We start from the raw sequence: 23,845 nt of genomic DNA on the forward strand, positions 1-23,845 counted from the left end.
TTGCTAAGGACATTTGGCAGTGCAGACTTACATCTTTCCCCTTACTGTAGTTTTACCCCTGTAACTCACGACTGCTTTAATTAAAAATAGCTTGAATCCCAATGGCTGTTCTATGAATTAAATAGTAACAGCTTTCTAAACACTACTTCGAGAGCCATGAATGAAAGCAGCATGATCTCTGACAGAAATGTCCTACATTATGCTCATATTAAGCACAAGTAAAATGTCACGCTTTTGTTAATCATCCAGTCTCTTTGTCACTCTGCAGCTGACAGTTACTGTTAATGGAGTGGGGCCATTCAGGGTCTGAGAGTGTGTCTCTGTGAGCTGAGATCAGCAGTTAACCTTAGTTAACCTCATGACAGTAAAGTGACTTTCCTCATACGACTGACCTCTCCACCTCCCTCCTACAACACTCAGGTCAGTTAATAAAATCCTCTGTGGATACATGAAGGTGATTCATCAGCTGTAAAAGTTCTATTTAATAACTGATACCAGGTCGGTGCAGAGAAGATTAGTGTGAACAGAACAAAAAAAAAAGCAAGTGGGAAGGTGATAATGAGAACTGGGAGGAAAAGAGAGAAACAATTTGAGAAAAGGTTCATACATTTTTATTGCATTTTAAAGATAAATCCATTGCTTGCTTTCCCCAAATGCGGTAGCCTGAGGGGTAGAAAATTAATGCTGGAGTCCATGGAGGCTGCTCGGCCTAAATATTTATGTGCTGTGTGGATTCTTCCATGCAAAACATAACAGAAATGGCTTTGCTTGTTATGTTGCTGTCATTTAGTTGTTGCTTTTAAGCACAACAAAAGCACTAAGTACTTCTGAATTTAGCTAAAAAATAATGGTTTTGTTTCATCATAATCAACAATATGAAAAAAAGAAACCATGCTGTCATCATTATTCTTTTATTTATACTTTTATTAAAACATCATTGGCCTCCAACAAGTAAAGAATGTACATAATAATAATAATACTATAATAATAATAATGATAATAATAATAATAATTAACTGAATAACATCAGAAAAAGTATTTTCTGTTTGTATGTTATTGTATTATTTATCTTTTTTCTTTTCTCAATTCTTCAGTGAGGCGTTCGCTGAATCTCTGCATTCTCTGACTTCAAGGCTTGAGCTAGTTTTAGAGGAATGTACAGTACAGGAAACAAAAATTAGTTTTCCCCCTTCATCTTTTTTTTTTTCCTGACATCACCATATATTTTGTCTCATTTGCAATTTATCACACACATCAACCACTCACATCTCCTCCAACACAATCCGAAATAACCTAAACCGTCTGTGGCGCACACACACACGCTTTCAGGCATACATACTCTACTGCGCGTGCATATAAACGCACAGTTAAACACACGCTTGAATGCCTGTAGTGGATGCTATAGCGCTGAGCTCCGGTGCTTTAATCAGATCCTTGGTCGTAAAGTGTCACACTGACCAAGGCTGCAGCTTCCACAGAGCTTCTTTTCTCAGCAGAACCAAACACAGAAGGAAAAGCATTCATCTGCCACCAGCCTTGCTCTAGCACAGCACACATAGACCCTCTTGACTGACCCTTGTCACTCTCTGCTTCTCTCCATCAGTGCTTCACGGTGAGTGGTATCTCCTTTGGTGCTGAAATTCAAAGGAAATGCCACAGATGCACTGTTGAAAAAGTGACCTTTAAAAAAAAATTACAAGATACTCAATGGGGGGGACCGACTGTCCATTTTACACAACATAATGTCACCGGGCTGCGTACTGTGGAGATTGTCTCTTAATAAAGTCTGAACTTTTAAAACATTTGAAACAATTAAAAACACAATAGCACGATAAAAACCTTTGACTTGATTTTAAAGTCTGCACGCTGCACTCAGTCAAGTGTAGGTTTACAGTATGTTCTGACAGGCAGGTGATGCTGAAAATCTCTTTTATGGTTTCACAGCAGTTCATGTGGGCTTGACAAGAGCAGAATATCATCCTGTCATGCAGCTGATTTCTCTATCTACCTCCCCTCCTGGAGCTCTCATAAAAAGCAGTCAGTTTCTAATGGTGCTCATGGCGGTCATGTGTCGATGACGTCTTGCGCTGGCGAAGGTTCGTGTGGCAAACTGGTGGCGTTGGGCAGCGGCTGCGTGTGGCTGACAGAGTTCTGCTGCAGCTCTAGTGCCATGGCGTTCTGTGGGTGGGGAAACTCCTTAACCTGTCTGCGGTACTCCAGGAAGGTGGACGCCTTGGTGGCAATAGCCACCACGTTCTTGCCGACGAAGATGGTGGAAACTCGGCTGTCCTGAAACAAAACCATGTTTACACCACGTATAAGGATAGTGACCACGTTTATGGTAACTAGGCTCAGGACTGGGTACAGCATCATCTTCTGCGGCGACATGTGCTCCCCCTGCATGCTGATTTCACTGAGCGACACACAGGGCAGGATGAGCAGCAGGATGTAGCAGTAGAAGAACATCAGGCCCTCAGCCCAGATGGGCAGGCCTGTCCGCTGGGGCTCCCACAGGTTAGCTTGGATATCTAGCAGGTCCAGCAGGTCCAGAGCCACCCAGAACAGACGGCTCCTCATGTCCTCCTTCTTTCGGAAAGTTCTTACATATTCCATACTATCCAGAGCCACTAGAACCAAGTATAAACCTGGTACACACACAGATAATAATAACGTCAAAGCCTTCCGTGCCACTGTCTCCAGACTCTTCCTGTCAGCTTTGCAATTCTGGAAGACAAAGTAGAGTTTGATCTCCAGGACAAAGATGTACAGAAACCACAGGATCATGGCGTATCCTCGTCGGGCGGTGCGCACCTCGGCACCGACCCACACTGCCACATATCGCAGCACTATGAGGAAGCATACATCCCCTACCAGCACTATAATACACACACCGATTTTTCTTGGTCCCTGGTTTTGCTCCACCAGGTAGGCGTCCATGAAGGCCATGCTGGTCATGATGACGATGGTGGTCAGGCACACGTGGCGTTTGTCTGGGGGTGGCAACACCATGGCGAGGGCACCTGCTGGCTCTCACTCTCTGTCCACGGCTTTCTGAAGTAAAAATAAAACAGTCCAGAAGGTAAACACGGCACTGTGTCCACTCCAAACCTTTATGGTTGGAGAAAATATGGTATTTAAGGTGTGCTGACAGCTCTGGTGTACACAGGAGCAAACGTCCAGCCACAGTGTGTCTAATATTAAAATAATACTATAAGTCACTGCAGTAATAGTCCATTGAGGAGGACGGTTATTGCAGCGTAGAGGCAGAGCTGTGTGTGGAGTCAGCGGAGAGATGCTGGCTGCTGATTATTCTCAGACCATGTGAAAACAGGAACATCACCTCGTTACTCAGCGCACTTCCATTGATCCAGCTCTGCCCCTGAGCAGCAGCTACACCGAGGACTCTACAGCTGACACACCATGACTGATAGTAATCCACACACAGTCAAATGGAGAATACTCTGAGTGGGCTTGGTCTAATGGACATGTGATTGGATTGCAGGACACGGTGCTGCAGTGTGGAAATGTTTATGGTGGTGTTTATTTTTATTTGAGACAGTGTAGGAAGCAACAGTGTGTTTTGCGGATATATCTGTGTATATGCCGGTGCCTCTGTTCAGCATGTGCGAGGAATTCCTTTTTGGATATTCCTGTAGACGTTGGCGCAATGTGTGTGGCTCCTTGCAATCCTGCAGCGTGTGTGAAGGGAATGAAGGAGAGAGGAGAGGAGTCTGCAGTGGCCACAGGCCCCCAGCCGCCATAAATCAGAGACAGCAGGTCAACGGCCCATGAGGCCTTGCGTCCGACGACGGCTTCCCCGGGGGGAGGCTCTTACATTGGGCCGAAGATCCATCCTTTCTCCCTCCTCTTGCCACGTGCCAGCCTCTCCACAGCCTAGAGAAGGGAGAAATAAAGAGGAGAAGAGGGGGAGGGCGGAGGAGAGGGAGAAGGAGAAAGAAACCTGTCAGCACTACTGGGCCATATAACACAGTTTTCATTGCCAATGGCCCTCCACATATGAGGAGCCAAGTAATGTGTCAGCTTGGCGCAAACATAGCCTATTTCACTATAGATAGGACAGAGCATATTGCACATTACAGTAAGACTGCTTCAGGATGTCATTACTTCTCTATGTATGTAATGTGTCTCAGGACATCTGGATGCATGGCTTAATATGCTTCGATGATAATGTTATTGTATTCAGTATATTTATAATACCCAGTAGTTATGTTTTGGAAGTTAAATTAATAGAGGATTTATTACAAGTAATTGCAGAGACCAATTTTAAAGATTTAAATTTTTTATAGTAGCTAAGTGCTCAGCACCTCTTTTTCTTTTTTCTGCATTACTTGGCACTACATTTTCCTCTTTGGCCAGGGTAAATGGGAAAAATTATGGCAAAGAGTTCATTTCCTGCAGATATTTTGAGTCAGTCTGGTGTAGTTTCCCAACTGAAACAAGGAAATCATGATTGCAGTATTTACCATACACAACCGTTATCTAGAAAACAAAGCTACATTTCAACATCATGTGTCTCATTCTTGCACACTCAATGTCTTTAATTTGTCAAATTGTATATTGATAATGATAACCTTGTCCATGTTTTAATTTACTTGTGTTCAAGCACCATTTACAGTCTCTAATTGCAGTCTGTTTTCACTGAATGATGTTTCAAGGTGTTTCTGTTTTGACCTCTTTAGTATTCCACTGGATGTGTGTGTCGAGGCGTATGATGGGTTGGGTGGGGTGAGGGCCTTTCATCAACAGTCCAGTCGGACTTTTACATCATTTTCTTATTAAAAAAAAAATAAATAAAATAAGACTGTACAGATGCTGAGTGCTTAACTCGCCAGCAGGAGCCCACCTTGTGCACTGGCCTTGTCCATAAATAACACAGCATGTCTAAATATTAGCATGGAGAGAAAACAAGGCTGGGTAAAAGAAAGTGAAATGTGTTAATTGAGCAGAAACGTCTCCCTCGGTTCAAGTTTGTTGAGCTTCAGCAGAAACTAGAATTTATCTGTCCCTCTGTTCATTTCTGTCTGCTTCTCCTGTCACTGGATCCTTCAGGCAGAACACGAATAAATCACATTAGTGTTTCTGTCAGCCGAGGTACAGTTTAAATCAAGATATGACTGTATCATGCAGAGAGCACTGCCAGTGCTCCAGTAAACAAAGTTGTTTGGTTAAAGCAAATGACCATAATACTTCTGTCTAATGCAGACATCCCGAAATAGTCCTGTTATTCTTAGAAAAAGTGCAATTAAGAGAATTTGAATTAATGTCTTGACCCAGACAAAAACTACTAACATTCACTTTAACATTCTACAAAGCAAACTTCTTGGTCCACAGCTCATTTCAGTATTTCTTAGCACATATCAATATGATAGAAATCTGACAAGTTAATGAGTGTACAGCAATGCCAATAGTTCTGTAAGGCTGTACTTTAACACAGTGATCCTTTGAGCGAACAGCTAATGTCAGCATAAGATGCTCACAATGACAGTGCTAACATTCTGATGTCAAGCAGGTATTATGTTTTCAATGTTCATTCACCATCTTAGATTTGTGTCTTTTAGCCTGCTAACATTTGGTAATTAGCACTAAACACAAAGAGCAGATGAGGCTGAATGTAATTGTTTTCACCAATTACAAATTGAACAAATTAAACCGATGATAGCGCTACAGGAACAAGGAAGATGATCTTGAAGTGATTAGAGTTCATCCTGAGGGGAACATGAATGTGAGTGTTGCCAGAGAGAGAGTGAGGAAATCATGAAAGCCAGTAGGATTCATATTCTTGGGAACATAAATGTCTGTACAAATTTCATGGTTATCCATGTAATGTTTGTTGAGATATTGCAGTCTGTACTGAAGTGGTAGACTGACCAACCAACGGGCCAACATTACCAAGCCACGCTGCTTGAACGGTTAAAAATTCAGTACTGATATTTAATGCATATCTAATACATATACATATCTATAGGCTTTATCAATGGTTTATAATTTTTTATGCTTTACAGATCAGCTACAAGCCAGTTATAAGGACAATTTTTGAGGAAGCAGACTGGGAAAAATCTCACTAACTGGTATTTATCCTTTCTGAGTGATACTATTATAGATGTTGGTTAATGTTAATTAATAAATTCTCATGGCTCTCTAACTTTCTAACAACACTGACACTAAATATTAGTATGATGTTGATAAATGGATCTTTGTTTAGATTGTTTTTAGCCATTTTTAGTGGTCAAGCATCTAATCAATCAAAGTGAGTAATCACACTTTGTTACTGACTTTTGATCCAAAAGTTGTTCTTAGTTATGGCTTTTAAATCATGTATAAAGCATTAGCAAACAATTTACTAACCATTAATAGAGCTCATAATTAACTTTGTAAAGGAATGCCTCATTAGAAAGTTTACAGAGGTTGCAAAAACATGAACAAAACTAGGAATGTCATGACCTGCCATCAAGAGTGTTTTTAACAAAAGCTCAAGGCCAAATCTTCAATTTGTGCTCTGGCCATTTACTGAATATTTTAGCAAAACAATTGCAAACCTTTTAGTGATATTGCTTAGCTTAATTTTAAAAGCCAAACCAGACATGCATTACAAATTATTCCACCACTATGCTTACTTTTCTAAGTCAGAGATTTCTATTGCACTACCATTTTGGCTAACAGAGCTTTTGATATGACAAATTTAAGTATGTGATAAATAAACATGAGTTTGTTTTCAGCAGCACTGTGTGAAATTAACAAAGCAAAATGGGCTTTTGAGCTTTTTGAATGAGATCCAAAGATTCTGGAGAGGTTATTTTTCATCAGAAAATACCACCTTTGAAGAATATGAAGTGTATGTACACCCATTGATGATATACAGAAAAACCCTAGCTCTAATAGCTCCTTGCAAGAAATTCAGTGAATGCACTGTGCACTGTCTTTGCAGTGTATCCTTTTGTTGAAGAAAAACAACATGTAACATCTAATATCATCTCAAATTGAAGGCTGTCAAGCCCAGTTTAAGAAGCATGGCGCCACAATGAGTCTCATTTGTAATCCAAGCATGGATTTGAATGTTTAAAACCCATTATGTAGAACAGGGCCTAAGTAAGAGATTAAATTCATAAGATGGTGATTAATTGACTGATTAGCAGAATGCTGTGGATCATTAACATGCTATAAGGAAGACTGCTCCCACATATACAGACTTAGAGACTTAGACTAGACTTTTTTTTTTTTTACAGTACATCACATCATCATTTAAATGCCATTAATTATCAAAAAAGACTTTGAGATTGTTTCCCTAATGAACGGATTACAGACGATGTGATAATACGAGAGTGCCAAATTAGATGGTTTGAACCTCCAAGGAATTATGATTTCTGCAGCGAAACATGGATCCCAAGATGTCATCAGTGTGATTCGATACTACAGGGAAACTTTATGAAGCAGGAAGCTGATGAACTTTGACAGTAATAGATGATTATTAATCCTCTGTCACATACTGTAGAAAAGTGCCTTTGTCTGAGTGAAATGATGACAGAAGTGCACCGCTCTGTTTTGCATATTCTGTTCAGCATTTAGAATGTATAACTCAATGCTGGAGATTAGCACATGGTGTCACCGCAGAATTTGAAAAAAAGAACGAACGAAAGAAATGTCCGTTGATACGTGATTTGACAGCTGTGACGATTATCATTTCACATCTTTGCTTGATTCTTCTCCTGTAAGAGCACAAGGCCTCTGTGCCCTGTGTGCACCCTGTACGTTTCAGCTCTGCTTATATGCTTCAATTACAGCGTATTAATTATGGTGTAGTATAAATAGGCAACACAGAGGGCTGTGAACTGGCAGTACAACATTTCGTCACAGAGGGAGGCTATTATTGTGTCTGTGGTCCAGGCCATTATCTCTCTAAACATCCAGAGCTTCCTTGTCAGGCAGTTATATTAACAGTTAGCCTCCCTGACTGGCCGCAGGCTTCCACATGGATCACAACAAGGACAAAGAAAGTGGCATCAATGCTACTTTTTTTGGGATTTGTTTTACCAATTGTTCCAAAAGAATAGTGCAGAAGGTGTGTTTGGGCCAAAAAACAAGACAGTCAGTACAACTGGAAGACCACGATTTTGGCACAAGATCCTTCCACTCTCTACTATGTGGAAAAAAAATAATATTTAAAGCATATACATTATTTAAGTGCAGCCGATTCCAGATGCTGCTTTTGAACATGCATGGAAACAGTTTCCTTTCAAGAACTGACTTTACATAATTACCTGTGTTCTTGCCAGATTGATGTTTGTCTTTTCTCACTCAAGTGCAGAACTTAAGGACAGTGAAGTCTTTTAAGATCCAAGGTACTTTTCTTGTAACACTGAGGTGTTCTGACACTTGATAAACCTTGTGAGGGCTGAGCTAGCACTTGTTTACAGCAGCAAAAAATCATTTCATCCTGCAACTGTGGATGCTGGGCTCTGTTACCTGTAGGCTTCAAAGAAGACTGAGATGTTTATGCTTTTGGGAAGCCGAATTGTTATGCATTAAATGTATTGCATTACATCTCCAGCTCCACTTTCTCTCCACACTTCCCGCCCTCCTTTCTCCTTTCTCAACACTCCAAGGATGATCAAATGTTTACGTCAATGTCAGCAACACTGCAGTGGGACGGCGCAAGTCTCCAGAGCAGTCCGTTTTGTCCGATATTTATGTCAGGTTGTCTTCATTAGGGCCAGAATGAGACCCATATGTCGTCTTGGCTGCCAGCCATCTCCATCATCTCAGCAGGTGTTCTGCGCCGTCCTTTGTGTTACAGTCAGTGCTTGGCTAGTTTTGGGAGAGGTGGCAGATTGCTTTGAATTCGCCCAATACACAGACTACAGCTCAGCACAGCTCAGCTGAACAAAGGCTTGCACACACACCAACTTGACACACACATTTGTAATGCACAAGTAGGCTATACATGTGAGTGCACGTGTGTATGTATGAAAGCTCATAGACGCACACACCTTCCTTGCCTGAAAGGTTGCTGACAGGATTGCGGTCTGTGGGTCATGTCTTTATCCCATCTTTCACAGCCTGATAACGTTCTGTAACCACACACTGATCACATACATCCTGCACTGATTATAACATAGTAAGGTATTATGCCCCCAAATCCCTGAATACATGTTAAGACATGTCTCACGTTCCCTGCTGGGACCAATAACCAACCTGGCTGCATTCGTAGATGTCTGCATGATCCCCCCAGCTGCACTGATGAATGTGTGTGACATCTCTTAGGCGTTCAGTACATTTCCTTACCACATTAAAACCACCAGACTCAGCTGCCCTCATGGGGATTAGCCTTGTCTGTGATGCACTACTTGCAGTGTATCTACTGTATCTAATGGATCACCGTGGTGGTGTATTGAAATTCTAAACACGTTTATTTTACATTTTGTTGTCATTATTTTTGGCAGCTTTAGTCCTTTCCACCTATTTTGTGCAATTCAAAGGCACCCACCTCAATTAGTCAAAACACAATACACAGGGTTTGTATGTGACTTGCTGCTCTTAGATTCCCATTCTCTTGTTTTCTTGTTATCCCTGCATAATATGCCTGTAATTGCTCATGAGGTTTTGCTGGGTTAGAATACTGAGGAGGATCTGAAACTAAGAAAGGGGCCATGTTTTGTAGCAGTGGCTGAGCTCATTTTATCACCCATTATGGTTGATTAAGGCTGATCCTCACTCTACTTTGCCATGTCACATTGTGTATGTGATAAGCACTGAAGGTTCATTTCAGCACATAACTGTAACTAACCAAATCTGTATTTGGGCTGTCTGTGCTTTTAAATAGCCTGTGGGCGTTGATCAAACACAGCTGAAATCAAACATGCTGCTCATGACAAAGGATGGATAGCTGCTCTGCAGGGTAGGCTCCCATAATAGGCATTGTATAGGGTTAGATGTTGAAAGCAGCTCAAAAGTGCTTTCCTCCAACTTGGCCCTCAGCAGCAGAGACAGGGGGCTTTTCAGCATGACAGACGCGTCTTTTTCTCCCCTGCCAACTCTCAAACGGCCATAATGTGCGCAGCGTCAATCAAAGTGTATTCTTTATTCACAAAGCTGGGGAGAGGATCAAAGGCATCATGCCACAGTGAGTCATCATCAAAGTGAAGAGCAGCCCTCTGACATCCCACCCGGCAGTTAGTCACTGACACAGGGGGCGAAGATGACTAGTTACCCAACATATACACATGAGACAAGACACTTTTGAAGTGCTGTCCAGAAATGATGCTGTTAACAGCATGTTGGCCACTTAAATTTAAGTGGGTAACACTGTGAAAAGTTTAACCTTTTGTTTAAGTGCCTTGTAATTTGTGTTTCCTAATAACATGCAGTCTGCACAACGCTGATACATTCAGTTACACTACTACACAGAAAGTTGTGTCCTGAGAGCCCCTGCTACTATTCCATTAGCTTCTGTAACTTAGTGCAATCTCTCACTGAGGGTTTCTTTCATCTGCCTCTCTGAAAAAGTGACTCCTGCGGTTTAACATTCATATTCTACCATCAGTGAGTATCTGCTACAACACTTTCCATTAGATTTTGAACCCTCCATATTTTTATCAGACATGAACAATGATTAATTTGTGTAGCATTCACAATATATTCCCTATTAAGTTTTGTGTGAGTTCCACCCACGCTCTCTTCTCTTTTCTTTCTAACTTTTTAGCTGCAACCTCCTCTGACTAAAAAACACTCAAACTGTGCAGCTCTGTTTTTTTCTCCATTTGTCTGCATCAGACCCTTATAGCTCACTGCTCAGCTGGCCTCAGACATTTAGCCCACAATGGTCATGGGCTTTTGGGAAATGTTGGAAAAAGATGCAGAAGACATGGCTGCATAGTTTTTTCCTGATCAGATGGATTGAATTTGCTGTATGGCATACTGTTGAGCAAGGCCTGGATTTTTAGTAATGTGCACTCAATGTCAATGTGATATTGATGTGATAATGAAGTTTTCATACTTTGGGAACAAAATCTTAAAGTGTTGGTGCCACTTTTTGTTTTCTATGCAGCACTCTGTGCAACCTCTATGCAAACTTACAGATGCCAAAAAAGAAAGGATGAAGTAAAAAAAAAAAGAAAAGTAAACCTAATTTCTGAATATTTTTAGTGTCTAGCGGGCAGAAAAAGCCTTAAGTACAGTATAGATTTATTATCTCACAAAGTTCTTAAGGTTTCCTAGACACAGACACAGCAAGACACAGAGCAACACTGTCATTCATTTGTAGTTGTGTTTCTAGCCACCTGGTGAATGTAAGTCCAATTTACTTTTCTTTTAGCTCTGTTTTGGTTGCCACTGACTCCAGAGAGAAATATTTGGCTCTTTAAACTGCTAAATGCTCAACAATATTCACCAGCCATTCCCTAGCTTTGTCTGTCTACTGTATTGGGCAGGTAGTGCTCAATGGCTTTATCAGAGGTTTTTTGCTGCAAACAGCTGCTGGATAAGGGGTGCAGGTGAGTGGTGAAAGTAAATAAAACCATAAAGTTGCAGGCTGTAAAACCAAAATGAGTCAGAAGATTCTAAAACACTTGGTATAGATCCGAGGGGGACTGCAAAGTTGCTCATAATTCTCTGTGGATTCATGAGAGTGACTCTTCACTTTACAAGTAATCATTTGATCCATTGTTCATGAAAACTGTGGATTAGTGCAGCTTTAAAGATAAAAAAAACATGACGATCCGCCAATATCTCATACCTTTGAGCTGACTGAGGCTGAGACCTCTTTGGCCATCCTTTAAGAGAACAAAAGGAAATAAATCCAGTGAGACATGGGGAAATGCTACAACTACTGCTGTCTATGCAAACTGTATCCTGTAAAGGGATACACCACTCAATTTAAGAATTATTGCAGGTTACACCTGTGGTTTCAGACATTTCAGCTGACCCACAAAATATACTTTAATACCCAAATGTGCTTTAATCTCTGATTATGCTGTCAGCTCTTATCAAGGAAGCATAACCTCATCCCTAAGAAATAACTCCTTCATTTTCTCTCACTATTAACCAAAATTCACAAATTGTAGTCAGTGAAGCAGGACAACATATAAATCCCAGCTGCTTTGTCCCTGGCTTTTCACTTTTGTGATTTAAACCAAGTAATAACAATTAGGAATTCCTGAATAATTAAGTTTTGCTCCCTTTTAATCTCTTATGTTGAGAGAACACACCTTCAAGCACATACTGTAACTATCCCTCACTCACACTGATAATTGGATTGTCCCTTCAAGTGATTGTTGGACGCCCCTTTAATGTTTTAAATTGAAGGCCACAAAAGAGCCTAAAGTGCTGCAGTGATTACCATTACCGCTCATCTTAACACACACAAACACAGAGACTCAGACAAACATCATGCCATTGAAACTGTACCATGGTAACACGCTATTACACACTCCTCTAGCTTTTAATTCTCCCATGCACTGATACAAGGGTTTAACAAGCATATTGATTTGCCCATGCGATACCAGCTCTCATATTAATTCTCTAATGATAATTTGGGTGTGTGATCACCCAGGGACAGCAGTGATTTTTATCCAGTGGTTTTACAGGGAGATCCATTTAATCTTTGTGTCAATAACCCACCCTCCCCCAACCTCTTTCCTGCCCTCTTAAGCTTGCTCTTTTGCAATGCTTTGCAATTCCTCCTTCTCTGTTCACTGTCGCCATTTCTAATCTGGCCACCCTAAGGGAGGTGGCATCCATACCTCATTCCAGTCACGCTGCTATTCTGTTTGCTTTCCATCCCACTTGAGGGTAAAATGACTTCCCAAAGACATCAAAACCTCACAGGTGCTATTCAGTATTTATCATTCTGTATTGTATTGCAGCAAATTGTGGCTGAAAACGTAGGAAGTAAGAATCCTCCGAGTTCTGCTAGGTAGTGTTTAATCACTAAAGCTCACTTTGTTTTCTATCTCAATTAAACACCCACTCACCCTGCTGTTCCTGCTAGTTTGCATAAAACAGATGTGCACTGGCAGGTAAAAGGGCAAGACCAGTCACCTTCATGCAGCGTCCTCAGAGGAAAAAAGTATCAGGAGAAAAGGAGCAAAGAAATGAGAAGGAGAGGGAGAGCGAGAGAGAGGGATTGAAGCAAAAGAGCAAGAGTTGCTGTTCCACGTGATTGAATAAAAGGCAAAAGAGATGCGATACAGGGAGGATTTGAAGTGCTGCTAATGAGCTGGGAGTTAAAATGGATAGCTTTGCAGAGGAAACAGATTAAATATTACCAGCCGGGGATTTATGATGAGAGTGTGAAAAACAGGCAGAAAGAAGCAAAAAAAATGTCCCTTTCAACAAGTCATTTAATCTTTTATTCAGTCTTAAAAACTTATTTTCCATGAAGCAAGTGAGGAAAATCTATTGATGGTGGGAGAAATGTTCCCCATTTTAAGGATGATAGCTTTTTAAAACCGAATACAAGATCATTTACCTTAGTGGGGACGTTTGGCAGGGGACAAGTAGCTTTGTCAGATTCTGTTCATGTGCTCTCTATTACATCTGTGAAGTGAAACCGGGTATTTGACAAAACGTTGCAAAACTTTGAATGTGTCTCACGGGCAGGGTGTTTGCTGAAGGCGACACCTGCTTTGTATGATAATGAAATGGAAAACAATATTTCACTCAGGATTAGACAATTGTTTGCTGTGCAACTCGCTGAGGAGTGTCAAATTTCTTGGCAACTCCTTCTGCTGAGGTGTGGTGGGGTTGGACTCTAAAATTTAGAAGTGCTGTGCATCTCTGAACAAAGGATTTGTTTACTTTACAGTTACATGCTGGAACTTTCCCAAAACCAAAATAATTGTACAATTGTGATAAAGTTATTACTAGTTGTCATTGTCAACTAGATGTGGCTCATAGCAGTCATTTCCTTCAGGCCTCATTATGAGTGTTGTGTGCTAAGGTTTTAGTAGCGATTACTGGCTGTGTCATTGTGAACAGACTGGTGTAGCTTTTGGCATGTTGTTGTGGATCAGCTCAGCAGTGTGCAGTTTTTGATGGGTAATTGATGTTGATGGGATAATTTGGCTGTGTGTTGCAATTGTGAAGCAGTGGCTGTTCAGCTCTCACATCTACATATCAATTACAGAAGTGTTGGGTAAGTTACATGGAACATGTTATCAAATGCTGAGTACTTATTACTCCCTAGAAGAAAGTCCTATCTTTGGTACAGGTTTCACACAGCCTCCTGTTCCTGAGTGTCTGCTAACAGTGGCTAGCTAGCCAGCTAAACGGACACAACATGTAAATAGGACAACTGTGGAGTTACTAGAAGGCTTTTCTTTTTGTGGAGACTAGCACCCTGACTGACTGAGATCAGTCTGTCAAAGGTGCCTTTAAAGAACTCTGAAGCAGCCACACCTGCAGGTTGCATATTTTTTTAACATGTGTAGAGACAGTAAGACAAGACATTTTGGTTGACAAGTAACTTGGTTAACTAGGTTTTTACTGACCATCAACAGCTAGCTTGACCTGAGTGACTGCAAGCAGCATTGCTGAAGTCTTCACCATGAAGCCCAGTTTTTTTGTGAATCTGTGCAAGAATCTGGCACTCTAGTCATCTAAGAAGCCTTACATATAAATAATACAACCATGGAGTTAGTGGAAGACATATTCCTCATCTTTTGTTGGATGGGGTGGTAGCTGCCTCCCACACCAAGTTAACACACCCCAGACCTAGCTGTGTCTCCACTGAACCCACAGAGAGGAAGCTTACACTGATAGTACAACACTCTGATTCAAAAGCCAAAAAGCAAAAAGGTGACTCCAGATTTTGGCAAGCTTGTAATCTGTGATACTAGGTTTCCTGGCACCACTGCTGCAATATAGTCGTCCACAATGTTAGTTCTGTGCAGTGTTACAAGATAGTGATCTGTGATGGGTAGCTTTAGAGCCAATATTTCAAGATATTAATCCATAATAAACATTCAGTAACACTTTTTAGGGATTTTTTTTATGGGCATTTAAAAGACAATACTCTGATCTAAAATAGATCATTATGGTAGATGTCACTTTATGGAATTATTAAAATTGTTCACTTGAATCTTTAATATTAATGGTAAAAGTGATTCATTTATTCATTCTAAAAGTAGTTCTTGTGTTCAAGAGCTGATGCATCACCAAGACCTTTTTACACAATGAGCTTTGTCAAGTACATGAAGCACCAGTGACATCCACTTAAAGATAATAGCTCATTCTGTTGTTCTTAATGTAGGCATCCTTTTATCAATTAAGAAAATCTGAAGTCTTATATCAAAGAATGACATGAACATCAGGTTGTCTGATGTAAACAGCCCTACAGGGGCCCTCAAGCAGATGGGGCACACTAATAAACTTCTGTTATGTCATACTATTCAAACAATGCTATGCTGTAATTTCCAAACAATCAGCAATGCAGAGGAGCCATTAAAGCAATTAAAATCTGAAGTATTAATTATGTGACTGCAAACAATTAAACTGTGAAATACAGAGAGAAATTTGCAGTATTTTATTTGAAGCCTCTTTGTCAGATGTGTGTTACATGTCAGCAACATTTATTGGAATTTGTAGCATAATTCACCGGGCTCTGTTTATTGGGAAGGAAACAAGGGTTTCTCTGGCAAAGGCCCAGTCACCTTTTGTTTTGAGATTTGAGGAAGGCAATGAGTGCCAGGGGTTCTGTGACTGTTCTCTGGCTCAGTAGTATTGATCTGGCTTTATGTCACAATATATTGTGATGTAAAAATGTGACGATGTGCATCAAAATGAAAAACCCACCACTGTGTCTAATGTGTAGCTCGTTGTACCGTAAAGTGTATAGTATAATAATCATTAACGACCTGTGGATTACCTCTGATTCCACGTCCCCTGTAAGACCATTTCTGCAGCATATGGAGCAATCAGCATCATGAATGCATCCGCCTCTCTGGTAATGTTACTGTGAGGCCATTTAAGCTCTGAGCTCTAGTTTTAGAGACACTACATCTATCCAGACTGTTAGCCTTCCTCTTGTCTACTAGATAGATCTCCTCTGCTGTACCGAGACCAGACACTGACCCTTGGAATGCCACTTAGGAGGGTATTGGCATATACAGTTTTTTTGCAGTCCTTTAATACTTAAAACTGATAGCCCAGTAGACAGGAAGTTGCGCAGGCACAGAAATCAAAGTTGATGTGGACTAGTCATTCTGGAGGTCATTGCATCCATTCTTTGTCCTACACAACCAAACAGATAAGACTCTTCCCTGTGTAAAAGTAGGTAATTTATTCATGTATGAAAATGTTATGCTGGCATTCACAAGAGCGTTAGTATAAAGGGGTCAACTGCCATGGCATGCTCACATGTTCTTAAGTCACAGCAGTAATGTAAACTGTGACATAAACTGGATTTTTACTGGGTCAGATTCTTATTTAGAAACTCATAATCCAGCCTGTGATGAAAAAAATGTGTGGTACACATTTATGCTGTTTAAATGTAGACTAAATATGATTATATTGGACTTCAGGATTTAAATTAAATGGTGATACAATTTCAAATGTCAAATTTGCATTATTGGGATCCATTTCTTGAGCCATTGATTTACACCCACATTAAAAAAAAAAAAAAACTTTATTTTTCTATAGAGGTTAGAATACTCTGTTTAACATCAGATTTCTTTGTTACACTGTAAAAAAGACATAGTCATACTGTTTTTCAATGTCAAAGCCTACCCTTTCTTTAAAAACTAAAGCTGAGATTCAAATAATATTATGATGCACAATCAGTCTTTGTTGTCAAAGTTTTATTTTTGTTTTATCTAATGGTTCTTGAGTCATTTTGTGAACGCTGCATTGTGAATTGATTTGAACATTGAGAAAAAATACTGTCCCGTCCTCAGTCTGGGTCTCAGATGAAGCTTGGGGGGTTGTTGTGAGCAAAAAAGTCAATGTGATCAATCAGCCAGCAGCTGTCAGCCTTTACAAATGAGAACAGCCCCCATCTGTGGAAGTGCTACGCTGATGCATACCACGCACACATACACACACACACACCTCAGGCTAGCCTGCACCTTCATAGGCAACAGAGTGTATAGAGGAAGAATTAAAAAACAGCAATTTGCTGTCTTTTCTTCAGAATGTGCTCTGTGTTTCCAAACGTGATTTTGCCTTTGGGCTGTGCTGTCGCCTTTATTAACAGATTAAAAGCCAAAAAGTAATTGAGAATTAGCAATTCATCAAAAAGTTATTGGTGGTTTGGTCTCGCCAAACTGGGTCTAAAATCATTCAGGCCATGGGCTCCTATTTTAGCAAATCCCATTTTTTTCAGCTCAGAGAGGGACTCTGTGGAAATGCACTGTTGCCTGCAAGTGTAGTTCTTTTTGAGGTTTGTAATGTCCTTTGACAGTGGCAGAGCCCTATTTAACTGCCTCCTACATTGACACGCAATTTAGTTTTTGCTAATTATAGGGTACAGCGGTCATAAATTATTCCCTGCTCCTTAGCTCTCACCCCACTCTCTTTCTTCATACACAGACAGAAACACACACACTCACACATCCACACTAACCATACAAACAAAATTACCCATCTGCTGATTTTCACACTGAGGCTGAATGTCACGTACAATGGGGATGCTGCACATTGACTCAGGGTGGGGGCTGAGAGGCAGAGAGAAAGAGAACAGGCGAAGAAACCAGAGCAGGGAAAATCCAGCAGTTCATCTCTCCCCTGCTGTTAAAGGCCATTCATAAATACTCAGCCTTCACTTTACCTCACAGTCACAGATTCTATGAGACTCCATTGCCTCGGCATATAACAAGCAACGCTTTAAATTATCACAACACCAAAAGATGGAAACATAAAATGCATCTTGACAAGAGGAGTAGGAGCCAAATCAAGGCAGCACAAAAGTAGCCTGCTTACAGCAGAACATCCTAGAGCTCCACATTTATAATAATGAGACATTCACAGAGCTGCTATATTCAGTTTGCATGCAATAAGAGGGTATTTTCAGGTATTTTCACTAGAAGCCAACTGAAGCCTTTATTAAAATGGCTTCTTGCTTATGCCATGGACATGAGTGAAACTGAATTTGTGTCACTATGTCATGGATTCAGACAGACTGACAGAGAGGCTAAATGAATAGATGAGGACACAACAAACGTAAAGAGGACATCTACAACATGTATAACATCTTGTACCCAGTACTGGTTGAGCTGCACATATTTTAAAATTTGTAGACTAAATAAATGTTGTAAATATTAAATATGTCCATAAGGTGATGTGTGTCAGTTGAGATTACCTCTACATATGTGCAATTTATTAGTTCATATGTTTTTTGACTATAGCTTCCTTGAGGATTTGACATTATTTCTGTGGTTAATGATCAGCAACAGTGTTATTGCTGCTTTCAAACAAAATTAATTGTTTTGTTGTTTTATATCCGTAAAAAAGATCTTACAGGCTAGTACAGTGGGAGATACACCAGCCCTAATATTTTAGCTGCCTAACCATAACCATATCTCATCTTGGTTTATTTGTCATAAGCACATTCTTGCTCTAACTTTAGCTTACTGTTACTATTATGCACAGATATTGCAGAGTGACCATTTTAAAATGTTGGCGTTGGCTGTGAAAAGAAAATGTTGTCATTGAATGTAGTCCAGGGTTTTACAGAATAATTCAATATTGATGTACTTGTCTGGCAGTAGTTTTAGAAACACATTTACCTTGCAGAGAAGTACCATAATAAGATGTTTCACCTTGTCCCTCTCTAATTCAAGTGTGAATTAAAAAAAGTTTGGTGGCATTAATTGTAGGCTAGCTGCATGTTCCCAGATGATCTGCCTGAATTGATGTTGGTGTTTATTATTTACTGTACCTCTGTTCTGCCTAGCTTTGACTAAGATGACTCATGTGTCAAGACACAGTTGAAAAGCCAGCAGTAGAGGAGGGATTTTGCCTGAAATGCTAAAGAGCGTGCCTAACTCTAAAGCTGCACTGGGTAAGAGAAATCAGTGTGAGTGACAACCTCAAACACAGGCATAAAGAGTACACGAACTCTTGTCTTTTTTTCCCTCCCCCTCTCTCTTTTCAGTCTTTCAGTCTGGTCGTAAATGTTGAGTATCCACGAGGGGGAAATGCTCCAATTCTCCCATTTCTCTCCTTGAGTGAGCTCACATATCTCTCCCCTTTTCCTCTTTCCCACTCTGCTCCTGTCTCCCTCTCTCCCTGCCTCTACGTCTTTGCTGTCCTGATTTCTTCCTTATTTCGCAAAGCCTGTTTGACCTGCGCTACGGGGATACGACTCTGCCCTCCTCACCACACAGAGCTAACAATCTTCTCTTGCTCACTATTATGCTGAGCATTTGCAGCACACACCTCGCTCAAGGCCACTTATTCAAGGTAGACGCTGTTCACGTTTACATAGCAAGAAAGGAAGATGAACAAATGCTTAGAATTAGAATTGAACCTACAAAACACATATTCTTTTTAAAATAATGACATAAAACAGTAAGGCACAGAGGAGAGTGAGGAGCCAACCAGCATGTTTAACAAAGCATGTTAAAGCCAAATTCATTTGTTGCTGGGGCGACTGGTCTCCTGGTAGAGACTATGGTATGGTATTGAAGAGCAAGGCTATAATGAAGACCTGGCTCCCCAGAGAGAAAACACTCGTGGCCAGTTTCACAGACATGGATTATGCCTGGTCCTCAACTAATTTGCCTTTTCAGCGGATGTCTCTGTTGAGAAATCTTTTTAGTGCAGCCTGTGCGTAACTGGCCCCCTGTGTCTCAGTCCTTAAGTTTTTTTCAGTTCAACTGTCTGGCCTTTCCTCTCTTCTCTCTTTCTAAATGCCTCAGACCGACATGGACTTGCTTTATCCACAGCCTCACCCCTCTCCCCCTGGCTAGGACTCCAGATTTAAGACTTTAGCAGATAGCACAAGTTGTACGGCTCGGGCTTATTCATCATGTTAAATATCCCTTAGCCTTCCGTTCCCTTGGTGTAGATTATTCAAATGACGGCTCGCCTCATATTTGGAATTAGGCTGTAGACGTATCGGCTCATAAATTGCCTCGATCCGACAACACACTCCAGCTGCAAAGAACTCCCGTGATGTATGCTCTTGTGTGTCATAATGTACTATTATTCCATTTTGAACATGCTAGTGGGTGCTGTGTCTGTGTCAGCCACACAGATTAGAGTCATAAAACTTGGCGCTGAGATGATGTGACATTTCGCCTGGGCTGTAAAATCTCTGCAGGCTGATCATACTTTCACACAGTAATTTCAAAGCTTGCAGTAGGAGAACTGAGTCAGACTTGTGCGTTCTAATGGTATGCTAATTGTGTGCATATACAGTAGGAGTAGGCGTGTCTATTCTTGTTTGTATGTGCATTTATCCCATGTACTTAAACACATCCTCTCGTGATGTTCGTGTGTGTATGAATTTACATGCACCATTTACAAGACCTAACATGCTAAGATGCATTTGGGCATCTTAACTTTCTGCATGAGTGTATTCAGCCATGACTGAACATGTGTGTGCACTATAACAGTATATGCATGAATGCCTCCCTCTATCCCCCTGCATGAGTGCTGAACACTGTGTATGAATATTCATCGTTGTCCCTCCTACTGTGTGTGTGTGTGTGTGTGTGTGTTTGTGTCTGTGTGGCACTATCGAGTATCTCCCCAATCCATCGGGTGGGGTGGTGGCGGGTTGTTCAAGGGAACGAAAAGGGACAATGAATGACATTGACAGGCAACAGTGCTGTAGAGCATCTCCCCCGTTCGAGGGACACCGAGCTGATCGCTGATAGCAGATGTGTGTCTAATTGTGGAGGGGTTGGGTGCCCTGGATACGTCTCTGTCTCCTCTGTCTCTGCTTGGCAGGAAGCTAAGCCCCCTCCAGAGCCCCCAATCACTGCTTCTAATTAGAGGCCTTATCTCTGTCAATCACCGTGCCTTTCGCTCTGCTCTGCGGCCCGCTGCACGAATAACAGGGTAACAGGCCTGGCCAAGATGGTGTGGTGGTCACAGAGGACGAGAGATACGATAGACGGGGAAGAGAAGAAGAGACGCTAAAGAGAGCCAACAGGAGGAGTACAATATTTGGGAGAGGGAGGATCAAAGAGGTGAATCTCTGCTTGTGAATGTGTGAATCTGAAGTGTGAATACCCTGTGCTTGCACAGGTGGTGTAAAACTCTAAGAGAGGACTAGAAGAGGAGGGATGTGGAAATGTTTTTTTAATTCAACAAAACTCGGCATTCACTGATCCATTCGTACAGAATCGGTGTGCAACTCCATTGGAACCACTCAAGGTTAAGTCCTTTGCTCACTGGTAACCTAACAGTAGCTACTGTTGTGAGAGGAGAAGAGTGTGCATTTACTTTACCCTCCCACATATTTCTAACTGCTGCTATTGATGGTTTTCACTCATAATACCATTTATCTCCTTTGAGACCACTGCCATGCTCAAACATAAAATGATGAAATAGTGGCATATTAGATGTGTCAGATAAAAACTGATAAAAAATCATTTCAGACATTCACACAGACCTAAGCTTACATGCTAATGATGTTACTCTCTTTGGCAGTCACATCTAACTCGACTCACAGATAAGTGTTGAAACCTATAAAGAAGTGATTCCAAATTAAGTTAATGGCTGCTAGATTCCTACTCCAACTGTGTGGATATTACAAGGAAAGCTGCTTAACAACTGTGAAATATGGACGCAATAAGACCACTCAAGTCTCAAGAGAAACTTCACAGCTTTAAATGTGGAAAAGACTATTTAATTCAATGTAAATATCCATATGTCGTCCAGCTAGAGTTAAATGTCATCGACTGACCAGGTCACTCGAGCACAGACTTCTAAAATCTTAAACCAAGATATGTTGAGTTCACCATACATATCCATAATTATTAAATGTTTAGAGTGTGGAGAGTGTAAGCAGCCACAATAAATGTGCTTGTTTAGCTGTGGTTAAATGTAAGAATATTATGTACTAAAGAAGAATAAGGACATTACAGACTTTGGCTTGAAAGGGACATTGTGTTTCATGTGTTTAACCCAATTAGTTACAAATCACACACTGTATGCTGTGGTATATAAAGGCAAAGGCAGCTGTGAACCTTGAATTTCTCAATACAAAAAATAATTGCCTTTGAATATAATATGTATGCTGTAAGAACTGAACAGTTCTAAGTTTGAAAGCAAGTTTGCTTGCTTTCCAAGTGCGAAATGAAGAGACTGATACCAAAATCACAAAATCAATAAAGATAGAGCTTGGGATGTGATTTGCTTAGCTTGGTATGCAAAGACTGGAGGCAGGGGGAACAGTTAGCATGGCTCTTGCCACATTTCAAACATATGTCTACCAACACCTCTAAATCTCCTTAATTGACACAGTAGTTTTTGATGGACTAAATCTTTAAACAAGAAAAGTAAAAACAACAACAAACACAAAAAACATTGTAGGTATAATTGTATTTCAGAGTCTGAACAATTAACATTTTGTCAATCCAGACATGAGATTGATATTAATCTTCTCACTCTTGAAAAGAAACCAGATTTAGTACAGTGTATTATCCAAAATGATTTACTATGACTTTAACAGTGCTGGTTGTTTGTGTATAATAGTTTCTTGTCTCAGTAAACTAGTTCTTTTCTCTGGTGCAATCATTTCCGTGGCATCTTCATAATTCATTATTTTCAATCAAATAGCTACATATCAATAATTCATGGTAGGCACCTCCCCACCCAGTAGCCTGCAAAAACATAGGAATAGATTTATTCATCTGAAAACTATGGGATGACACCTGCAGTACATGATGAATGTCTCTGTATTCTGCATAGTAAGCATTTGAAGAACTGTCTGATTGTTTAAGCATCACAATGCAGTTGTCCTTGGTTTTAATCCAGTGGCCATCAGATGTCAACTTTCATTTCCTTATACCTAAAATGACTCCATGCTGATTTCCTGTGGCTGGTTCAGATTACATTCTCATTCCAAATAACCCACACTGCAGTTCACCTCAAAGAAGATTGAGACCTCAGGTTTTAGGTCCTGTTCATATATGATTGCAAGGTAAAGGGAGATAATAGATAATAGGATAATCACATCGTAGAGATACGTGTTGAGAAAACGTGGGTAGAGGGGTGGTGAGCAGTTGAGGTTAAGTAGTAGAGACTGAAACAAAAGGACAGACGTGTGGCGATGAAGCTTAAGTGTGGGATAAAAAGGAAGATTAGGCCAGAGGTGAAGAGGGCTGGAACATGTCCAGAGAGAGAGAGAGAGAGTGAAAGAGAGAGGTGAGCGAAGGAGGAATCCTCTTCCTCTCCCCATCTCAATGTCTCTCCAAGCTGGTTCTGTCTGGGCACCTCTTCAAAATCAATTTAAGAAATTACCATTCAGCCAGAGTTCCGTCATTAGGATTTTATAATTTCATCTTCCTCCTCCAGTGCCTTTATCCCAGAGCCCCTCAGTTCATCTCTGCAGCACAACCCCGGTGAATAATTAACCAGTGCCGTGAGCAGAAAGACGATGAACGACACAAGCGTTCTATCATTCACACACAGCCGCACACCTTCAGCGGCGGCTGCACCGTGCTTTTAAGTCTCTTCCTCGGCTTCTATCTCTCTATGGTTTTACTTAAATCTGACATACCATGTCTTCCCGCTGGTACGCTAACGTGCCACTGCTTTAAGACACAAACACAGGTTCTCACACACGGGCTCAGGCGGTGCATATGTTTCAAACACACCCACACACACAAACATGCAGACTCACATCCAACCTTATCATCTGAACACACACTCTTGCTTA

General features: G+C 40.8%; 1 protein-coding gene across 1 annotated transcript; it reads right to left on the reverse strand.

Moving 5' to 3' along the window:
* Window positions 1–605: 605 nt before the first annotated feature.
* On the reverse strand, window positions 606–3,716 carry tmem121ab (transmembrane protein 121Ab). The gene has a single exon (XM_018661709.2). It carries the CDS (start codon window positions 3,007–3,009, stop codon window positions 2,065–2,067), a length of 945 nt encoding a protein of 314 aa, XP_018517225.1. The 5' UTR covers window positions 3,010–3,716; the 3' UTR covers window positions 606–2,064.
* Window positions 3,717–23,845: the final 20,129 nt, after the last annotated feature.

Source organism: Lates calcarifer, linkage group LG7_1 (assembly GCF_001640805.2).
Source record: "Lates calcarifer isolate ASB-BC8 linkage group LG7_1, TLL_Latcal_v3, whole genome shotgun sequence".
NCBI classification, from domain to species: domain Eukaryota; kingdom Metazoa; phylum Chordata; class Actinopteri; family Centropomidae; genus Lates; species Lates calcarifer.

Bases quoted from the DNA above. Each gene is read 5' to 3' on its own strand.
- tmem121ab (XM_018661709.2), bottom strand. From the start codon at position 3,009: ATGGTGTTGCCACCCCCAGACAAACGCCACGTGTGCCTGACCACCATC.